This window comes from Lathamus discolor, chromosome 2 (assembly GCF_037157495.1).
Source record: "Lathamus discolor isolate bLatDis1 chromosome 2, bLatDis1.hap1, whole genome shotgun sequence".
NCBI lineage: Eukaryota > Metazoa > Chordata > Aves > Psittaciformes > Psittacidae > Lathamus > Lathamus discolor.
The window spans coordinates 122,211,002-122,234,231 of NC_088885.1; the positions used below are offsets into that span (position 1 = coordinate 122,211,002).

General features: G+C 41.7%; 1 protein-coding gene across 2 annotated transcripts in view; it reads left to right on the forward strand.

Moving 5' to 3' along the window:
* The first annotated feature begins 2,952 nt into the window (after nucleotides 1-2,952).
* Nucleotides 2,953-23,230, forward strand: part of RAB2A (RAB2A, member RAS oncogene family) — a 46,130-nt gene continuing 25,852 nt past the window's right edge. Inside the window, exons 1-4 of one of the 2 annotated variants that reach the window (XM_065668332.1) lie at nucleotides 2,953-3,129; nucleotides 3,205-3,323; nucleotides 10,462-10,533; nucleotides 14,593-14,660. In XM_065668332.1, the coding sequence (XP_065524404.1) occupies nucleotides 3,278-3,323; nucleotides 10,462-10,533; nucleotides 14,593-14,660 (186 nt within the window). In that variant the 5' untranslated portion in view covers nucleotides 2,953-3,129; nucleotides 3,205-3,277. The remainder of the gene's footprint in view (nucleotides 3,130-3,204; nucleotides 3,324-10,461; nucleotides 10,534-14,592; nucleotides 14,661-23,230) is intronic. The other variant, XM_065668333.1, reaches the window with a different exon arrangement.

Here is a 23,230-nt window from a genome sequence, read left to right on the forward strand (position 1 = left end):
ATCCAGCCTGGCCTTGAATGTCTACAGGGATGGCACATATACCACCTCTCTGTGTCAGCAAACAGGCAAAACCTGTGCCAGTGTTTTACCACCCTCATTGTAAAAATTTTTTTTTTCCTCACATCCAGTCTGAATCTCCCCTCTTAGTTTAAAACCATTACCACTTGTCCTATTGCTACAAGCCCTGTTAAAAAGTCTGTCCCCATCAAATACACCTGAATACCCTCGTATGTTGAGGGGAGCCTGCCAAGGCTTGAGAAGTCCTCAGGGTAACACCCTTTGCTGCTCAATGATGTAGGAGTCTCTGCTAGTACCAATGGAGACTCGAAGAATGTAAGGAGTGATGGCAGAGCTCTGGAGGAGAATGTGAAGAACACAAAAGCTCACTCAGTTCCTCATCCTGCCAGCTGTGGCAGAGGTGTCAGGAGAGGGCTCATCCTGAAAGCCAGTACTTGTCTGTGTGACTGGTCCAATGGGACGGGCTTTAGTCTTCACAACTATGAGACCCTCTTTGAGGAGTAAGGGCTGCCGGGCAGAGTTGGGATCCATCTGACAAGGCTGTTGAAAGCATTTTAGTTTGTTGCTCTGGCTGTGGGACCCAGAATGAACTTGCCTGAAATCTAACATGGAAAAATTAGATAACCACTCTTTTTTCCCCGATCCAGCAGATAACCGTGATAGTGCTAGAACACCGGAGGCTCCAAAACGAGCTTTGTGGGGACAGAGCTGCCCTGTCTCTATTAGCAGCAACCTTTACTTACCCTGGATGAACTCTTCTCTGCTTAAGGCCGGGTTTCCTGCAGTTTTATTTCCTGTGTCTGAGGTCACACAAACCAATGGCAACAGCGTGAACACCAACCAAAGGGCTTACCTGCAGTGGGAGCACTTAGGAAGACTTATTTGCGTGTGAATTCTTGACTGGGTTCAACAGCTGACCCCAACTGCAGCTTTGCAGCCGAGGTGCTCTACTCCATCCAGATGCCAGGTTTCATGATCATTATTAGAACAATGAACGCACAGGCAGACTCCTACATACATTGTGAAAACACAGCCCTAACTTCCATAGGAAACATGGCAAAATCCTGTTTCTGAACTCTGAGAAAACTCATTCTGGATAGGTGCTAATTAACAAGAATTTATACCAAAACTTCACTTCGTGTACATAAAATAACAGTGAAGTGGCTTTCTTTAATGTGTAAAGGCTTTTTAAACCAGGAGAAAGTTTCACATGACACTTTCTAATGCTTTGGTCCTGTCCAGGCAAGACCTATTAGATATTTTTATGAATGACCTGGGTAACAAAATGGCTGAGATGGAGTAAAAAAGAAACAAAATAAATAGGTTTGACAAACCGGGTAGATCTGATGAAAATTGCAGAAATTTAGCAAAAGGAAAAACAGTGCTTAGAAATGTACAGGTATGTTTGGGTAGCAACCATCTAGAATAGAGATCTAGGATGAAAAATTAAATTCAGATGCTGTTGGGGAAAAGAGAATCACAGTCAGAGAGGAGCAGGACTGAAGATACTCATATAACTGTTTTGATGTTGGTGTTATAGACACGAGAACTGCCATTTTGGACTCCAGACTTTACACAAAACGTTGAGAAACTAGAAGTACCGAGCAGAAATAAAAGAGAGAAGAATGGCAAAGGAACATGGAAAACATGAATTTTTTTTCACATGAAAGTAGATACAATACGTAGAGGAGCTCTTTCTTCTTTATACCTTTTTTTTTTATTATTATTTTTGCATGTCCACAGGGAAGAAGGTAATTTTTAAAAAATTAGCTCAATTTTGGGTTTCAGGTAATGAAATACAAAAACAGGATTTGGCACAGTTTTATTGAAAGCTTTTATGAGTATGTTGGACGCACACCTGTCAGAAATGGTGTCATTCAGTGCTGTCCAAGTTGTTGACCTGTCGCACCACAAGTAAGCACCTTTATAAAGTTAAAAGCTACCAGACTGGTACAGCCAGACCCGTGAGTTCATATGAAGAAAATATGAACAGCTCTTCAACAGTCCCACCAATTCAGTCAACGAACAGCTGAGTAGAAGGGCATTCCAAAGCACCCTCTGCCTCAGCACCAGACTGGAATGTCCTACTACATCTACCACTGCCAGACATCTGATCTAGCCTTGGTGTGACAAACCCATGAGCCAAGCTACCTTTGTCTGCTCCAGGGCCAAATGTCTGAGTACACAAGACACTTCCTGAAGCAGCTTAGACTAAGGAAGACCCTGAAGTTTCTTACAACTCACTAATGCCGTGTGCACTCTTAAGCAGAAGTTCGGAACAGCAACTGTGAAGTTAGGCTACCTTCCTGGCTCACTGCTTCTGGTTCAACGAGGAATGATGAAAACGTGATGGAAAAAAAACCTTTCCAAGACAGAACTCAAGCTTGAAAGTGATGAAATTGTACAGATTTGCTCACTAGGGTTTATGCTTAGAGGCTCCTCTAGCTCAGAGCCGGCTTTGAAGCCTTAGATCGTTTTTTTCCCCTGGTTCCTCTTAGCCAGAACCACCCCAAACGCTTCAACCAGCAGTGCAAGGGCTTTACCACAGCACCCCGACCCTGGTGCAAGCCAGAAGCTCAACAGCGCCTAACAAAGGCCTCATTGCCTCCATTCTCCTTTCCCCAGCCTCTCCCCTCAAGGCAACCGTCTTCCCCGGGATCACTGCGAGGCAGAGGCCACCGCTCCTGCAGCTACGACAGCCCGCTCAGACGAAACCCGGCCGCCCGCGACACGGAACCCTGTCACTTATTCCTCCTGCCAAGGCGAAGGGAAAACAGCAGCCCCAAGCCCCGTCAGACCGCTCAAGAGAAGGGTTCAGGCCGAGCAAACCCCTCAGCTGACCGCCCAAACCCTCAGGGTCGCCACCGCCGCCCCTCAACCCTACGGGCGGGGCGAGCGACGTACTCCCGCCCCTACGCCGGGCAGCGGCTACCTCAGCACTTCCGGGTCGGGGCGGAGCGAGGCGGTGGGTGCGTGACGTTGCCGGCGGGGTCCGGGGCCGCTCAGCGCCTGTTATTGTTCTCGCCTCCCGCTCTTCGCGCTGCCGCGTCTACCTTCCCCGGCCCCTCGGGCAGCGGCGGGAGGGCAGCAGCGACCCAGCCGCCGGCGGAGGTAGGAGGAAGCGAGCGGTGCCGGCGGGAGTGGGCCGCCGCCCGGTGGCCGTTAACCGTTTGCCCCTCTCCGCAGCGCCAGCCCTGACAGCGGGGCCGGGGGGAGAGCTTCCCGAAGGAGCGAGCGAGAGCCGGGGAGCCGGACGGCCATGGCCTACGCGTATCTGTTCAAGTATATCATCATCGGGGACACAGGTAAGCGGCGGGGGCGGGGGGCGGGCGGAGCGGCGGAGAGCAGGGCCCGGCGCTCCGCTCCCATTTCCGCAGTGCTGGCGTCGTCGACGTGGTGGCTTTGCGAGAAGAGGCGGCTCCCCCGCTCCCCGCCTCTGCGCTGGGCCCCGCCCGGGGCCTCGGCCTGCCTCCCAGCAGCTCCGCGCCCGCCGGCCTTGGGCCCCGCAGCAGGCCTGGAAGCCTGGCAGCCGCCTCCTGGCCTGGCTGGCGGGCCGCGGGGCAGGCCGGGCTGTGTCACGGCCCTGGCTGCGGCATCGGGGAGGGGGAGCTGGGAGGAAGGAGGTGCTGTCACTGCCAAACTTGAACCTGGGTAGTGCCCCGTATTTGCATCCCCACGGAGGTGGGGCGTGGGAGGTGCCACATGCCTCCCGCAGTTGTGTGGTGAGACCAGGACTACTGCTGTGAGGTATCCTCAGCTCAGGACACAGGAATCCCTTTCCAGCCCTGGCTGGAGATGCTGTACCAAACTGTGTCAAAGGAAAATTAAAAGCCTTCTTATTTATAGGGATTTTTCTTTTTTCTTTTATCAGGTTGGGTTTTTTCTGGGGGGAATACTGCATTCCCAGGTGCTTCAAGTTGCTTCTGGGGTCTCTTCCCTTCCCCACCCATTTTCTTGCTACTTTTGAAAACCTTGCTGCATTCTGTTTGACACTGGCTGCTGTGTAACAAAAAATAATGCATATGAATGCTGTAGGCATAACCATATACTGATAGGAATTGCTGTTTGAAGCCCTTTTGCAATATATTCTATGCTTCCTCAGCATAGTGTGGCTATAAGTAGCATACTTTCATCAAACTGTTGTCAGGACAAGGTAACTATGTTAGTTAACTTGTTAGCTATTAACTGGTAGCTGTTGTGCACAGGTATTGTGCATCTTTCTTGTTCTTTTCCTCATACCTGAATAAATGCCTTCTTTAATGATTTTGATGACACACCTGCCACTTTACATGCTATTCTAAGGATACCTGCATAGTTGTACTTCATACCTATGAAACAAATTATCTGTTTCTGGAGTATAATTATACATTACAGTTGCATTACATGTGAGGTTAAATATATGAATACAACAACTATGTGATTTTACCTTCTTTTAAGCCTACATTTAAACTATGGAAGCTTTTCCAGGCTACTGCAGTAGCCACAGCTGTAGTACAAAAGAATCTTTAAGAAATAGAACATAGGTATGACTATGTTAGAAGCATTAGGCTGTAGATGATATTAATGTGAGTGGCAGTTTGTTAAAACAAAGGACAGGAAATTCAGGGGAAGTAGGAAGAGGTTTGTCTGTTCAGGGTGATTCAAAGTGGTAGTGCAGAATTCAGAAAGACAGTGTTTCAGAACAGGTGGCCAATTCTGGTGAATCCCTAAAAACTATAATCATTAAAGTGGTAGAGATGGCAGCAAACAATTGCTTTGGTACATTGATTGTATACTGATTAAATTTTTACAATGGAATATCCTCAGTGTAATGGTCTGTGCTGCACTTTCACATTTCAGTTGCTTGAAATGTGAAGTACAGAATGGAAGCGTGTCACTTCTGAAGTTGCTTAAGATCCAGACATGGGAGGAGTGAGATAGATAACAGAAACACAGAGAGAAAAACAGCTCACAAGTCTGTTTTAATTCCTATGACTTTTATTCTTGCTACAGAAAGTTAATTAAAACTACTATAATAATGATTGTTGAAGTGAATTAAACATGCCAGTAGTGGGGAAGTTGGATTTGCTTTTATTAATGTCTCCTATCGACCTTTTAACTACTATAAGTATTATAATGTAGTTAGTACTGGAGAGCCAATTTATGTTGTGCAGATTTTTTGTTGCCAGAATGGCTATGATAGCCATTGACAGTTGAACTCACAGCTCTGTTGATAGAAATTGAGTGGATCAGGACTGTCATGTTCAATTCCAGTGTTGGTCTGCTACAGTATTCCAACCAGTGAAGATATACCAATGGTCTTGCATGTAGTTGCTTTATAATTTCCATAGGGTTCAAGACATTTATCTCTGGGACTTGATTTAGAGTCTTTGGAAATGGATCAGCTGCCTGGTGACTCAGCAATTAGTTGTAAACAAACTGTAGGAGAAAAGTAAGACAGCATCAGCTGAGGACAGATGTTAACACTTGGCTCATCTTCCTTTTCAGCACTACAAACCAAAGTGGGTTATGTGAACCATGAACAAACCAATGAAAAACCCCTGCAGTTACACAAGACACCTGCACATGTCTTCTCTGAATTGTGATTCCACATGCTTTCATCTGCTTAAACACAGGAATTTCAGTATGATCTCAGTCCCTTAAAATGACAGCTACAGAAACTGACTGTGCAAGACTGCCTTTTGCCCAATAGCTCTTGTCCCCTTGCGTCACTTGCTTCATTGCTTGTTGACATTCTGTGACTTTTTCTTTGGCTGTTACTTCAGGCATAGTTGCTTTATGAACATGGGATTAATTCTGTTCTGGTTGTTATGTTTTATATAAAAAAAAAACCCAAAGCCACCAAAGTTTTTCTATCTAGTCAGAACTGTTTTAAGATCTAATTAGTGTTCTGTTGTAGGAGATACCTGAAATGGCATAGCTGTCTTTCAGGTACTCAAGCAACTTTGACATAAATCTGCAAACATTTTACATTGTATCAGTGGGAGTAGCTGTGGAATTTCATGGAGTTGGTCTTTTTAAGAATAAAATGCAAGTAGTATGGAATTGCTGACTGCTGTGAGAGTTAACCAGGAAAAATATCTTTTTATTTAGATATTGCCAAAACATTAGGGAGGTTTGGAGATGCATTTAGAAGCATATGTGGTGCATTGCTGCCTGGTGGAAAAGGATCTGGTTTTGCTGATTGACAGCTGCTGAAATGAGCCAGTTTGTGCCCAGCCAGCCAGCAAGGGCAACAACATCCTGGCCTGTATCAGCAATAGTGTGGCCAGCAGGATCAGGGAAGTGATTTACCCCTTTTCTCGACACTTGTGAGGCCGCACCTCAAATACTATGTTCAGTTCTGGGCTGCTCACTACAAGAGAGACATTGAAGTGCTGGAGCGGATCCAGAGAAGGGTAGCGAAGCCAGTGAAGAGTCTGGAGCACAACTCTGATGAGAAATGGCTGAGGGAACTGGGAAGTTTAGTATGGAGAAGGGTCAGGGGGACCTTACTGCTCTTCACAACTACCCAAAAGAGGATGGAGCAGGGAGGTGGCTGGTCTCTTCTCCCAGGTAACAAGTGGTAGGACAAGAGGTAGTAGCCTCAAGCTGCACCAGGGAAGATTTAGACTGGATAGTAGGAAAAATTTCTTCACCAAAAGGGTAGTTAGACATTGGAACAGACTTCCCAGGGCTGTGGTAGAATCATTGTCCCTGGAAGTGTTCAGAAACTGCATAGATGAGGCCCTGCTGCAGTTCTTTTCCTCTGTCATCTTTCTTGGTCTATAGTGGTGCTTATATGAACAAGTAAGGAAATTATCTGAGCCCACTCTCCCTGCTTAGAGGCATTTTAGTTTTGAACAGGTCAACCTCCAAAGACAAATGTCAGTGGAAGGAACACTGAGTTTTCTATAGTGGTAAGGAAAGCCTGGAGATTTTCTTCTTGGTGACAGTAGTGCATCTCTTGACTTCACAGCTGAAAACTGAACTTTCCTTGCTCTGTTCACAGGGAGTCACAGGACTTAGAAGGGGCTAAGGAAGAAAGTGCGCTTTCTTGTTAAAAGCCATTTAAATGGCTTAGCTGTATCATCACCTGTGCTGTGGTTCCAGAGCTGTTTTTTTGTCATGAGTGCATCCTGCTACTGAAAAGAACATCCCTTCCTTTTGATATATATTCTGTAGCCCTGGTCTCATGCACATACTAGTGTTTCTTGTGACCATAGCTTTATGCTGGATCTGTTTCTTGGTTTACCTCATTGCATAACCTTGTGAGTGGGAAGGAAGAGGTTAGCTTTACCCCTTTGCTGTTCTGGTTTGCTAAACAGTGAAATGAACACTAGCATTTATGAAAGGAAGGGAGGTGTTGAAGCATGGCAGAACCAAGGTGGACAGTAGCAAAGCTCTGTCAGGCTTTGCCTAGAGAACTTGACTGTGGAGTGACACCTAAAGAGGAAGCTGTTAAGAGAGGCAGAAGAATTTAGAGAGCCAACTCAGGCTGTTGATTTGTAATTCAGAGCCAGATGGTGGGAATACTATAGCAGAAGTTCCATTTCCCATCACTGTTTGGGTACTAAGAAGTGATAAAGGGATCCTAGAGCAGGCACTTGCAAAGAAGCACACTGTTCCTCTCTGAGCACATAATCTGTTGTTTTAATTTGTTCCTTAGCAAGAGCTTTTGTTTACTGTGGTTGTTGGTGAAGTGTATCCAAGCTCTGATAATTCCTTGTTTTAATGGTACTAAGGTTTTTCTTCTCTTGGGATGGTTTATCTGAAGCTATATTAAAATAACTGTGGCAGTAAAATTGAGAATGAGTTAATAAATAACTGAATCTGTCCCTTCTGTGCTCTACAATTGAATATCATAAGACATGCTGAATTATTTTTCCCAGAGTGTCTCATTTCAGGTGTAAGATTCAGCGTGTTAAGTGAGAGAGATACCTGGTAAACAGCCACTTTTCTCATAGAGTTAACCAGTGTAGTTACTTTAAACCATCTGCCATGCCACTGTTAATTGATCTTTGCAGCATCTGTTCATGTCACAAGGTGGTAAACTGCTCAGGAGTTCATATACAGCTCCTGTTACTGATCCAGGTTCCTGGCTGTGTCTATGATTGCACAGTCTGGTTGGCTCTGGAAGTGAATGAGCCACGAGCTATTCTCCTAAAAACCTTCCTGTTACGAACTTGCAATGTCTTGAAGCTCTAAAATTAAACCAAAATATTACTACTCAATGTAGTCAATAAAATATTTATAACCTAAATTTACCAGGCACTACAGCTTCATTTGAACTTTTTGAACACCTTTTTTTCAGTCAACACCAGTGTAAAACTTGGAGACTTACAGGCATTTTTTGCTGGAAGATTCTAAAGTAGTGGGAATGGCATTAAACAGAAACCGGTTGTTTCTTCTGTTTCTGTGTGTGAACCCATCAGTTCGCAGTCTATTCCTAAAAGGCCTGCTACATAGAAGTAACGAGAGATACAGTCATCTTGTGCCAGATTGAGACTTGCATCAAAGGGCCTGTGCTTGTCTGTCATCCTTGCTGTGCTGACGCTAGTGTTTGCGTGTTCTCTTGAACCAAGAGGCTGGTTACCAGACTTGCAGGAAGAAGAAATACCAGATTGCCGCTTGAGAAGTGGTGCTGGGACACCTGATCACATGTCATGTTGATCAGAATTTTTAAATATTTTTCTTACCTTTATAAGATTTTTTTTCCAGAATATTGGGTAAGTTTGAGGTTCTGGTTTATCTGCTGATACTGAAATCACTTTGTAAGGTTAATGGCAAAAGCTATTCTCCATCCTATTTCTGGTGCGATTTGTAGGTTGTTTTTGTAGGTAGGATGGTGATGATACCCTAATGCTCTGTGATGGGGCAGCCCTATTTCATTGGTGGTATAAAAGTTATCCGCATATATATATATATATATATATATATATATATACGGTCTTCTCTGAGTTAGAAGAAGTATTAGTATTTTAGGATTTCTTAGACTTCTGTGTTCTTTGTCTCTACAACTCCAGTATTCTGCCCATCTTACTTACAGCTTCTTACTTCCAACGCTCTCCCCCATTCCTCATTCACTTCTCTTATGTCCACTAATTTTGTTGGACATAATCTGGACATGCTTCCAAAGTGCTTGTGTTCTGACAGCTTTCTGTCAGAAGCCAGAGAGCTCCAGAGAAGTGATCTGTTAAGGCCAATGCTGCAAACTTTGCCTGGGGCTTCTGTTCCATGCTGCTCTAAGCTGTTGATCTGCTTGCTGTTGTGTTTCTCTTCCTTCATGTGAACTCTCATGCTTGTCTGACCCCACATTAAGCCATTTCTGTTTGCTTTGTCTCTTCTTGTCAGATTAGTGTGTAAACCCAGCAGAAAACTGAAACAGTTTAAGATCTCATCTGAGCCATATGGAGAACTGGGCATGAATATGCTGTAGGGAGGAGACTAGGGGTAGCAGCACCAACAACTCTTTGACTACTGGAATTGCTGCATTGCTTGGGATATTGATCTTGGAATACCATCAATTTGTCACAACTTGTTTTGTGACAAAACTAAATGCTGGTTTCCTATTTCTGTTAGATTTGGATGAAACGAGCCACTGGTCTTAACTTTCTAAGACCAAAATGACAGGTGGGCACTGCTTAAGATTGTGTAGGTTTTGTTTCTTCATGAAACCATACGGAAAACTTTGCTGAATTTAGTAGTAGAAAGGTCAGTTTTACTATATGCAAACCTCTGCTATGCTTGTCTTTTGCCTTGCAGTATAGTTCTTTGCCTCGTCCCTTTGCTGACCAGTGCCCATGTAATGTGAAGTAGTTAAGCCATTTGCACCAGAAATCAGAGTAACTTATGATGTTTGTGTTGTCTGTCTGGCTGTAATGTGAGCACAGCTGTTGCCAATTCTGCTTGGACTAGTTCTTGGTGTATTGAGAACCAGTGGGCAGCAGCACATGGTGGTTGTAAGCAGCCATGTATGTACTGATGATAAATTAGGAGATAGGTGGGAGTGAGGTGTTATTGAGGATCTGGTTAGTGTGGAAGACAGCTGAAAGCACTGAAGGGGAAACAGATACAGCAGGGTTGAGGGGAGTAGCAAGACCTGTAGTTACTGTGGAGGGAGGATGTGAAATGATACTTCTGAGGTCTGTTACAAAACTTTTTTTTTTTTTTTTTTTTCACTTAATAGCAAAGGCAGAACTACTTTTTCAGAAGAAGAATGAATTTTTGTTCAGTTTGTGAAAATAACTGCTTTGACTTTAATGTTTCTGGAACTTCAAAGGCTGTTGTGTTATGAAAAAGTTGCATGCTTTTCAAAGTAGGCAAAATCTAGTATCTCAAGTTCTAGTAAGGATTTTTAAACAGTATATACCATTCACCTAAATTAATTTCCATTGGTTCTTGACAAATTCTTTTTTTAATTTGCTTAAAACCTCTTTCTTTCTTCCCCCCCCCATCCCCCAGGTGTTGGGAAATCATGCCTATTGTTACAGTTTACAGACAAGCGGTTTCAGCCAGTCCACGATCTCACTATTGGTAAGTCTCTTGTCCCCCACAATGCTAATGATTAAGTACTGGAGTACCTCAGCATGTTTTTATGAGTTTGTGGTGCCGCAGTAATGTAGGATTTGTGCTGTATTAAGGTGGCAGTGAATCTAGCTGATGAATGTCTATTAACTAATAAAGCCAAGGGGAGGTCTTTGTACCTTCCCATAAAGAAAAATCTGCAACAATTTCAAAAAATATGTATCTATAGTATCTCAACTGTCTCTTCAGAAAAGCTAAAAACTGGGCATGGAAGCAGAATTGGCCAGTGCCAAATTCTGTTTTGATGCAGAATGCATTGATAGTGACGGAAATGGCAGAATCTTTACTAGGGAACAAAATATTAGTCTAGCCACAGGACCTTGAAAACAGGTTACAGGTAAACTAAAGCAAAGTTAACCTTTAAGGTGAATAAATGAATTTACTGCTTGGTAAGGCTGATTTTGGGATAGAGAAGGATTGAAGTGTGAAGGTATTCATTGTTTGCTTTTCCTTCCTGAGTCCTCCATTGGATGTGGACCATTTGTGTTGGATGTAATTTGATATTGTCACTAGGGGAAGTGAATATATGTTGACAGAATGCATTGCCTCTGATCTGACTATGGTAAATGATACAGACTTTTATTTAACCTTCCACAGAAAATAAGAGGAATAGTGTGGGAATAAATTCTTTTGTAGGCAAGCTTAGTCTTTCATATCAGATTCACTGTTTAGCATAACAGATGGTAGTCTTTGTTAAGGTTGCAGAACCTCTGAATTTCTTCTTGATGTTATTTCAAGGAACCTATCAGCTCTAATCATGATAAGCCTTGCACAAAATGTATCTCTAGTCTGTATTTTTAGTTTGTGCCCTGGAAAAATAGGCTTCCTGTGTTTGGGAGTACTGAAATAGATGCATGAAACATAAACAAATATTCTTAATGTAACAGAATGTATAAGGAGGTTTGGCTATGGCTTCCCTTTTCTCTTGACAGTCCTCCCACACCTTGTGTGTGGCTGTCTAATATAATTCAAATTCTTAGGCTAACATCAGTTTTCAAATATTTCTGAGGTCTTGGCAGCAAATAGGCTGGCTGAATAAAGAACCTGAGTTCTTCAGGAAGGCATGAGTTATTGTCATCTTTTATTCTTTAGGCCTGCCAAATATATGACACCTTATATATCATTTATGTCTTTGGCAGCCCTGTCACATTAGCAGACTGATAGGCTGTGGGAAACAGCTTCACCCCAGCAGGGTGGTTGTAGTGCCAGTTCTTTGCCTGGCATACAGCTAGCTGAAATCGGACAGCAGAAATTGAAGCTAGTGGGATAAGGAGGTGAACCTAGATAGCACCATAGTGAGGGATGTAGGAATGGAGCAAAGGGCACTGCTTGGAAAGGGGAAGAAGGGGCATAGGCTGGAAACAACTTCCTTCCACTTAACTGGTAGGGCATGTATGTGTGTTTTGGACAGGAGCATGGTTCTCCTAGTTACCCAGTCAGATTTAGAACCAGATAAATGATGAAATTAGTTCAAAGTTGTATTAATTCCCTGTGCAGGGCAAGATGGGATGGGTTGATTGTCTAATGCGCTTCCAGCTGATGATGTTAAAACTCCTAAGAACCTGTAGAGTGAATAAAAAAGCTTGTGTTATATAGCCTTTTTTTCAATACAGTACAATGATTGTAGCCCATGGGAGTGCAGATTCTATTCCTGCTTTGAGCAGCTTGGGAGAGAAGGGAAGCTGAAATTGGGCATGTAGGAAAAAAAAGATATTTCATCTAGAGTTGTGCACAATTCACCCCAAATTTTAGTATGAATAGCCTAACGTTGTTACCTCTGATACTGAAGAAGTTTTAAGATAAATGTCTTCTCTAATGAACACAAGATTCGGGGGGATAGAATACATTGAAGCAGGTATTTGTCTTTGAGCTACATTCAGAATACAGCTCATTGCATAATTGTAGTAGCATACTGTAAAAGAATTTACACTGTGGCAACTACCTCAGTTTATTTTTCATTTGGGAACTGAAGTATCTGTTATTAAGAAATGAAGGAGGGCAGGAGAAGCTGCTTGATGCAGTTGGGGAGGAAAGGAGGAAATAAAAAAATCCACCACCAAACAAACCAAACCCAGCAACAACAAAACCAGGCGCAGCACAGAAACCCAAGCAACAACAAAACAACTGACGTTTGTAGATAGATATGGGTGACAAAACCCATAAACTGTAGACATTCTGCACATTCTCTTTGGTTTCCCATTGCCCTTAGGACATTCCCTTACTGATAAACCTGAACAGCTTCTCTTCCCGAGGAGAACAAGCTTGCCAACAAACTGTATATGTTGTTTCAGAATCAGAATTACCTCTCAGCAGATATTTTGATGGAACGGGATAAACACCCTTTTAATTTTTTTCTGTAGGATAGTGTGCAGAAACTAAACATTTAGGATGATTGCTGGATTTAAATCAGCAGCTCTTTATTCTGCATTTTGAGATCAAATAGTACCTGCAGTGTTGATGCTTGTCCAAGGACCTTACCCTGGTTTTGCAACTAACTTCAGAGGGACCATTGTCATTCAACTGCTTCCTTCTTTCTGCTGCTACGTTCTTTCAATTTGCTTGCATACTCTTACTGCAAGTTATTTGGATGCTAAAGAGAGCTAAATGTTCTTTGGCTCACAGCTTCTATTTGGCTCCGGTATGCTGTGGGAAGGAGAGTGGTTCCTCCGTGTCTCTTTCCTCAGAAGTCATCTGCAGAAAGCAGCGCTGCTACCCCTTTCACCAGTCAGTATTCAAAACAAGCTTTTGAAGAGATCTTTGGAATACTTCCAATTTAGGCTGCTTAATAGGATAAAATCATAGAATGGTTTGGGTTGGAAGGGACCTTAGACCAGGTTGCTGCAAGCCCCATATCTGGCCTTAAATACTGCCAGTGATGGGGTGTCCACAACTTGCCTGGACAACCTGTGCCAGTGCCTCACCACCCTCACAGTGAAGAATTTCTCTCTAATACCTAATCTAAATTTCCCCTCTTTCTGTTTAATGCCATTCCCCCTTGTCCTGTCACTACATGCCATTGTAGAAAATCCCTCTCCAGCTTTCTTGTAGGCCCCCTTTAGGCACTGGAAGGCTGCCATAGAGTCTCACTAGAGCCTTCTCTTCTCCAGGCTGAAGACTTCAGTCCAAATCTTGACGGTGACCAATTTTAGACAAAACTTCAGCTACCAGATCTTGGGTTTTCTTTCTTTTTGGTTGTGTTTTTTTTTTTTTCTTTTCTTTCTCTGAAATAATAGATTTATGAAGCATAGATTAATGGAAACTTGCAAGCCTTTAAATACGTCCACTAGCTGTAGGCATTTGTCAGATTTTAACTACAGTAGTAATAGCCTCAATTTATGCTTAATTTACTGTTAATGATCTTGGAATTGCCTTACAAGATGGCGTAAAAGGCTGATTTTTTTTTTATTTTTTTTTTTTCCACTGAATAAATTCCTTCTTTTGTTTATTTGAAACATTAACTTTCTTCCTTGGTTATTAAATTTGTTCTTTAGCTAAAATTTTGGAAGCACTTTTTGCATAAAGGCAGATGAGTTTGTATTAATACGGTAATATATTTTATCTTGTTAAAGTGACATTTGTATGCTCAATAGAATATTTATAAAGAATTTTAGGTTTTATTTCTTCTAAACAAGCTTTAGCAATCCGTCATTGGTGGAGTGTTAAAATCACTGTGACTCTTCAGTTTCCTGTTTGCATTCAAATGGACATGGTTTTCTCCTTGAGATCTAGAGCTAGTAAATCGTTTGGAAAACTTTGTAGGAAGTACCTCCTTGACACTTGTTCTGATTTAATGCATTTGCAAAGCACTTGTAAAGTAACAGTTTTCCTCTTCTGGAAACCTTTCCGGCTCTTTCAAGCAGCTGGAAAGTTAACTGAAGGAGATTGTGAAAGAGGTTATTTCCTACAAATGCAATATTAAGTTAAACTTATATTCTAACTTTCATAGTACTTGTCATTCTTCTTTCTGATACATGCTAATAATGTAATCTTTTTGTCAAATATATTCAGGTGTAGAATTTGGGGCTCGAATGATAACTATTGATGGAAAACAGATAAAGCTTCAGATATGGGACACGGTAAGTCATAAATCATCGAACTTATTTAAGCCTACAGCTCCACTAGCTTTCCTTTTGTTCTAGTTCAGCTTTCTATCATTAGCACCCATGTGAGACTATGTACTTTGTCTTGCAGCTTTCTTTGGTTTCTGTGAAGTTAAAATTTTCTTAACTTTCCTATTTTTTTTTTTTTTTGTGTGATATATTCTTAAAACAGTGGAAATTTCTGCTGTTTACATTGTAACTTTACTTCCTCAAGTAACACTGTGGCAGATTTGTAAGACTAGAATTTGTGCTGCATCACACTTGTGAAAGTTCTCTGTATTATTAAGAACTTATAGTTCTCTAAGTAATCTTTCTGTGTGCATTCAAGAAAGGTTTAGTTAATACAATGTTCTGTTGGGAAATTTAATCAAGAATTCTCTAGAGGAAATATTTGTGTTTCCAGTGCAGAAGAAAATATATGGCTCACTCCACTCTTCATAGAAGACTTAAGAACTCATGTTCACTATAAACATAAAGGGTGGTAAATGCTTAAGACAATCGAGAATGGACTGGTAAAAGCTTAAAGTTTTGAAAAACTTAACAAAAAACAGAATAACTTTTGAGGGGTTCAGGTTAAGAGCAGTCATTAGTGAAGTCAGCTGTGTTCTTAACAGTCACTTTACTGTAGAGCCATCCGTGTCTACTCTTGTGATGCAAGGGTGTTAAGATTCTCATACTAATAGCTTTGTCTTTCAAATGTGCTTAAGGGTTCCCTGAGGCAGGGTTGTTTGTTTCCTTTTCCAAAAGCATATTAGGATACCTTTGGAAACTGACAGTTTATGAGCCACAGGCATTTTTATATGCAAGCCTACATACTTGCATGTGTATATAAAAATGTAAACAAAGGCAATATTTTAGCTAACTTTGTAGGTAGGATCTGAAGTAACTATTTACTTTAGAAGTTCATCACTTGAAATGGCATCTAACACTTGTGCCTCCTTCAGTGTTCTCTGTGAAAAAGTATAGAACATGGTTAGATTGTGCGTAGTTCAGGCTTTTTATGTATTGGGCATTTTTTGCTATTAAAACTGTGGATTGCTGGCTACTGAGGTTTTTGCATTCAGTAGACAAGCAAATATCTGCATGGAAGCAAACTTCTAGTATGTAGTGTGACTGCATGAGAATGTATCTACATTGGTTCTTGTTGCTTAAAATTGGGACAGATTCTTTGTAGACAAAATTACGAATTTTAATACCAGTACAGCCAAATTGGCTTTCAGACTGATTTTGTTAATGTGCCTTTATCTGTTCCTTGGATACAAGTGCATTTCAACTATTTTTGAGTAAATTGTGCTTTTCTTGGTGCCTCTGACTCAGTAGCTCTCTGCAGTCTGTTTGGCTTCTTGAACGCATGCAAACTGTTCAATAGCCCAAATTTAAATGGACTTGCTTTTGATTAAAACTTATAAACTTTTTGAGGAGGGATTTTATCTGGTTAGTGCAAGTATATCATACATAGATCAAAAATATCCATTGAAAGCTTTCGTACACTGGGTAGATTGTATGCTTGTGTTGTAGGTAACTTTATAAGTTGCAAGCAGTGGATGACAGTTTATTTGCTGTAGTTAAAATTTTAACTATGCAATCTGATTTTTAAAATACAGAATATTTCTAGTCTAATCCAGTCTCAGTTCTGATCTTGAGTGCAAAGATGTTGAAAGAGTAGCAAAATAAGAAATATGATGAAGTATTTCCCAAAAGTTATTTTACTTAGGAGTGTTAAGGTACACAAAAACGTCTGTCAGAATGACTAAGGTTACCATTTCTGTGTTGTGTATGTGTTGAGCATTTCCTGATTTTCTTTTTCTATTAGCACACCTGCTGTTACTGGTGCTATCTCCCTACTTACTAAGCTGTAATAATTTCTATTTGATAAGAGAAATTTTGTTTTACACCAAGAGCTAAGGAAATGCATAAAACACTTATGTTTTGTGTCAGTTCTTACTGAGTCACGGCACCAGCACTTCTTTGATTTAGTGCTAGCCTTGCATACCTGCTTTTAATTCCCTTGCTGAAGAGGAAGCATCATGAGTGGAGACATAAAAATTTGAGTGCTGGATAAAATTTCGGTTTGACTGCTTGATAGTGAATAGGCACCTGCCTGTCCTGGAGCTGCTGGACTGCCTGGTGGCTGTTGGCTATGCCACATTGGCCTTTCAGAGCCTGCCCAGTCCTGGCTGGCAGATGCGGTTGTTGTTCTTAGGGTCCTGCAGACACCACCTGCACAGCCTGGAGTTTCCAGGGCCAGCTGGCTGCTCTCTGAAGCCACAGCCGCCTTTTGCCACCTGGTTGCCACGCACAACGACTCCATGGTTGGCGTCTTTGCTGGCTCTTGGACCTGGCCAGCTGCCCATGCTGGCTCTGGCAGAACCCCAAGAACTGGCTGTTTCCTAGACCTTCAAGGTGAACAAGGCTGAACCCCAAAGATGCACAAACAAGACTGCAATGGCTTCCCCTACCATGTGCACAGGTGTACCTGGGCACAAGCTCTGGGGCCCCATCCAGGGACATTCTCAGGACAGTGCCCACCCTGTGGGTGTTTGGGGTACTGGAATGGGAGTGGAGCACAGTAGGTCAGCTCCCCCCCTGTGCCCAGGCCCTGCAGACTTCCCCTTTCATGGACTGTCCTCCCAGCTGAGAGGAGCTGGTTTGCATGCCATGGTCATTGCTGCTTTACGGAAGGTATGCATGGGACATGAAGAGGGCAGTAGCCCCTTGCTGACCACAGGGAAAATCCTTCCCAGTGCATATGCAAGGTGGTTATAGGTTTCCTCAGGAAGTATGTGTAAGTAACAGCAGGAGGTAGAAGAATTGGGGATCGTACTAGGAGGTGTAGAGGACTGCAGCAGCCAGAGATAAGCTGACAGCCAGCTGCTGGGAGGGGGAGCATCCTGTGGGGCAAAAAAGCAATAAGAGACATGACAGGGTGGATGCATGCCAACTGCATGTCTCCTCTGGGTCTCCCCAAAATCCAGTGCCTGACATGAGGATGAACTGAAACAGGGGTTACACACTGATACTTCTGGAAGAGTTTCAGGTAGCAGAGCTGGAGCTCTGCCAAGGGACTGGGCATTTGCAAACAGTGGGAAAACTTTCACCAAAATCCTGTTGGCATTGCCCTGGTGTGCAGCAGGCTTCTCAGGATCACTCAGGCTGCTCAAAGATTTCTAAACACAGAAATGGGGGGGCTGGTTAGTGGAGCAGGGGGTTTGGGACTAGATGATCTTTAAGGTCTCTTCCAACCCAAACCATTCTGTGAATAAGGACTTGCTTTCTTAAAAGAATCAAATGCTTTAATGGTTTTTTTTCTGGCCAGATATTTCTGTGCAGTGGGGCTCAGTCTGTGTTGTTTTCAGCAGATCACTGTAGCTTCAAGGAAAGGTGTATCTTAATAATGGGAATTTATGGAAGCTGCAGCATATACAGCAGGAACGCATTGTTACAGGGACTGTGGAAGCTAACACTGTTGTGTGTCTATGAGATCCGTTTGTGTGTTGCTGTTGGATCACAACTCAAGAATATCAGGCTTTTCTTTAGCATTTTAGTTTGGATGAGGAGTGTGTTACAGAAATTCACTGTTTACTGCAGTCTGGTCTTCATGTGGGAATACACAAACTAAAAGATAAGCTCAAGGAATGCACTTGGAAATTGTAGTCCAGTGTTTGGTCCTGTGAGCTGGCAGTTCACTAAAAGTACTTTGCAGAAACATGTATACCTCCCTTCTCTTCTCCTCCCACCTCCCCCCCCCCAAAAAAAAAAAAAAGAAAACCCAACCCAAACCCCAAATAATCCAAAAGCCCACATTCCATGAAGGATACTCAGTGTGGCCCTTGCATACTTAGTGTTAGGTGGTGCAGTCTCAGCTCTACTGCTGATCGCACAAGCAAATAGTACATTGCAGTGTTCTCTCCCACTGCAGACTGCTCCTGGTCTCCCCACTTGCTGGACTCTGGGAACTTGCTGCTGTGTGTGCTGTGGCACACCCAGGTTTTTAGGTTTATGAGTCATTAAGTTTTCCTTTTCCTTTTGATGCATTTAGGTCAGTCCAGGGGAGTGCAGGTATTGGATGAATTTGTTCATTTGTCTTATCTACCTTTAGTCTGTAGAGAAGAGACCTCTCTTCCTTTCCTCTGTCTTTAATCTTAGTAATGGCTTTCAGTAGTTGGCTAGACTGAGAAATATTTTTGTCAAAACAGGTTAGTTGGTAATTGCCTACTATGAGAAGTTGTGGGCTTTTTGTGAAAGTGTGGTACTGAGCTAGTGTCACAAGTGCACAAACAACTTTTAGGAAACTAGAATTGGTCAACAGAAGCTGGTAAGCATCAAAATGACCATTCTGGGAACTGTTCAGCTTTGAGTTTAAACCAGCTGTGGAGATGAGGTTATTTGTCTTGTGGCAGTGTAACACTGAGAAATACTAAAATTGCCTCTCCTCAGAAAAACTTCATTGTTGTAGAGAGATACTGGGCTTGTTACCAGGCTGAGTCAGTAGCCTTCATTTTGAAGGGTACTGTTGAAGGGTATGTTCTGTGTTTACTGTTCCTTACAAGTCATTGTTGAAGAGGAAAAATAAGCTGTAGTTGAAAGAGGGAATTTAAGTTCTCAGACACTGCAGGGTGTGAGGTCAGTGATGATACCAAGTAATACTAATGATCTCTGAGTTGATATGACTTAAGAATTTTTCTTGTGTATTTAAATACTGCAGTTTTTAATATCTATTTCTGCTTATTTCGTGTAAATCTGAGGGAAAAAAAAGTCTATTTTCATCATTATGTTTCTATAACACCTTAGCCTTGCTCATTCTAGAACTAATTATCAGAAATAATATTTTCTTTTTTATAAGCTAATTTCAATTAATTTCTTGGTTTCCATACAAGTAAGCTTTTTAATTAAATTGACAGTGGGTTTTTGAGAGTTTGCACAAAAAAGCACCTTTGTGCAAGACAGAAGGTGTAGTTGTTGAAGGCATGTCTCTTTTTTCTAAATCATGGTGTGACTGGTCTGTACACTTTCAGATGTTCTGAATTATACTAATTCTTCTTGGAAATCCACTTATTTTTCACGTAGTTGCAAAAGCTTTGGTTTTAGTAGAACCAGATAAAGTTCCATAATTCATTAAATGAATATATGTTTCATCTTAGTGGAATTGACAGTTGCTAGGATGGAGTTCTTACCCTCATGTTTTCTACTGGCTTTGGTAGTTGGAGCATAATTTTGTGTTTATGGGCAGTAGGTGAATTCTTCTACTCCGTTTTTTACTAATGGGACTCTAACTACTGTACCTGTAAGAATGTGGCTACATCTTACAGTTCAAGTGATGATGACTCAGTGCTCACAGCCCTCTGTTTTACTGCTGTGAAGAAACATCAAGGACTTGTGAAGGATCTGTTTTGGTTCTTGAAGCTAGTTTGATCATCAGTTCACAGACTGTGCGTGCTGCTATGTGGGAGCATTAACTTACTTCTGGATTCATGCATTTCTCCATTTAATAGTTACTCCTATTGCAGTTTGTGTAATAGGACCATCACCTGAACTTTGGTGTCAGTAGCTAAGTTACTGTTCACATCCATGATGGCACTTCAAGGAAGCTAAGGTAACTTGATACATCTTCTAACTTAGTATTCACAAACTTTTGTCTGTCATGTGCTTAAATGTACTTAGTTATTGCAATACTGTGTTACTGGTATTTTATTTTCTGAGTAGTTGTCAGAAAATAAAGATGTAAGTTTATTTGTGGCTTTCTACAATAATAAAGCAAGATCTTGCTTAGCATAACACCTTAGATGAAAGAAGGGTGACTCACTTTCTTTTGTCTATCATGGATTTCCCATTTGAGTGAGGGCAGCTGCTAAAACCTAAAGGTTTCAAATATATTTATAACCTGAAATAAATCATAAGGACATTTCTAATAATGGAGAGCTACAGCTTTGTTTCTGTGATGTGTAGGGGAGTGCTTTGAATGTCTAAATGGTATGTATTCAACAACATCAGAAGAAAAGACAGATGTACAAATGATCCTTATTTAGACATATGTAGTTTCACCCTTGGGGATCTTTAGTCCCCTTGAAATTTCAGTTATTAGGATAGTGACAGGCTTCTGAAGCAACATATAACTTGGCTGAATCCTCCACATAAATTCTGACACCTACTTGTTACAGATTCCTCTCTTAAGTGTCTCTAGTTCTGTTCCTGTTCAGGAATGTCTTTGCTGGAAAGCAGCAGTATTAGGGGTTTTTTTTATTATCATTATTTTCACATTTTTTTTGTGCCTATTCTTTGTACATGCCAGTAAATCAACTTAAAACTCTTTTTAATCTGGAGTAGAGACATGATTGCAAGAAAGGTTAATGCATTTGTATAAACAAGTTGCCATGTGACTAAAAGGCTGTTCATTTATTTATAACATTCAAAACTATATTCAAAGGTATGTATTGCTCCTCTCTCTTTCTGGAACATTTTGTTCCAGGGATCAACTTTATGGAGTAGTTTCCAACTGGCAGTTGTCACAGGCATTGACACTTGTGTGAGTTGGTTGTTTCTTAGATGTCTTTTTAGTTTCGTGTACAACTTAGGAAAGTGTCAACACATTTAAATGTGAACGATACATTCTGTCACCAGGTTTGAACATACCACACATGTATGTCCCTTTTAAAAGCGAAAAGGGCTAGAGCTACTAGCTATGGTGCATTGTAGTTTCTTGTTTTTCATGTAGATGTGTACTGGAAAGCTTCCTACTAATGAAAACTGTTGGTCAGCTTGGATGTTGAAGGCCTGCTGGAGCATACTCAGATAATTTTGTCCTCAAGGAAACTTTCCAAATTCTTCAGCATTGAGAATAGAGAATTCAGAAAAATCAATGGACGGTTTTCTAGGGAGATGTGCTGTTGTGGATCCTATTTTGTTGTCTAACTATTTTCTTGTACTGTGTCCTGGCTTTTCTTTTGATTTATTTTTTCCTTAGTCCGTGGATTCAAAAACATGTAGTTAAGGAAACTGCAAGGAACCCTTTTTGGTAGCAAAGACTTGTCTGCACATTTTGCAACTGACAGCTACGTGACTACACCACACACTTGGAATGACACTGATATTTCCTATGGGAATATTAACACTTGGCATCGTTTCTCAAATGTGCCACGGATACTATGTCAATGGTAACATGGTTGCATAGCCTAAATGTTCCTGAAGACTTCAGTGCAGGCCCTAACTCTCTGTGTATCTGAGTGACCTAAGATGATTGATATTTCATGTTGTGCTTACGTCATTATTTTGAATTTGTATTTCAGTTTCTATACTGAGGTATGTTTAGAGAAGCACATGGGATATATGTCCATGCAGTTTCAAGCAGGGATTTTGTATTGTTTTGAAGACTCCTGTAACTCCTAGAACTGTGATTATATGTTTTTAACTATCAAAAAGTTTTGTTAACCAATACAATATGAATGATAAAAGCTTGCAGTGCAGAAAGCAGCCAAAAGGAATGTTACTTAGCACTTAAAACATCACTTTCTTATCAGAGGCCCACATTTTTTCATGATTAGTCAACTACTTACATCAGAGCCAGCACTTTTTTTCTCTGCATGTTCAGGCCTGTTCAGTATGCATTTACTGGTTCCTGCAGGCAGCTTTGTCTGAGCTGGAGTTTCTACATGTGAAATAGCTGTCACAGTTTTATCTGTTACCAAAAGGATCTTTCATCTCCCAACTTGTACTGCAGTGTAATCCTAAAAGTGGGTCTAACCAGGGATTGTCTCGGACAAAGGCTTGTGTAGCCTTTACTAAATGAAATATGTCCTTGGGAAATACCCTGTTTAATTTAGTGGCTACTGCCACTACTATTCACCACCCCTGCCCACCGAGCACTGTCACAGGTTGCCCAGAGAAGTTGTGGAGTCTGCTTTTAGAGATCTTCAAAGCCAGCTAGACACAGACCTGGGCAGCTGGCTGAGTGGCCATGCCTGAGCCAGGGGTGCTGGAAGAGGGGACCTCCAGAGAAATTCTTTCCTGTTAGGGTGGTGAGCGATTGGAATGGGTTGCTCAGGGAGGTTATGAATGCTCCATCCCTGGCGGTGTTCAAGGCCAGGTTGGATGAAGCCTTGGGTGACATGGTTTAGTGTGAGGTGTCCCTGCCCATGGCAGGGGGGTTGGAACTAGATGATTTATGGTCTTAATTTGCAAGGCTGATAAAGCGCATTTATAACAAACTTGTATATATGTATTTAAAGTCAGGTGTGGCTAATAGCCAATGTTCTTCTGGTGTTTTTTTTCTTTGAAATAGCTTGTCCCCCTTGGGGGGCGGGGGTTGTAGAAATAAGTTGTGGGGGGGGGGAAGAGAGCAAGTTTTCAGATGAAAAATGCTTAAAATAATAGTGATACTGAAAAAAAAAAAGCTGTGGAGTATAATATTAAGTGCCTCACTGTGCTGTATTGACCTTCTAGATCTCTCATCCAGAATGATACTGGTAAAATAGCCAGTAAATTATATACATACAAATATAATGGAGTTTCTTTATAGCAACTCAGTTTTCTTCTGTTTAGAATGAAAAAAA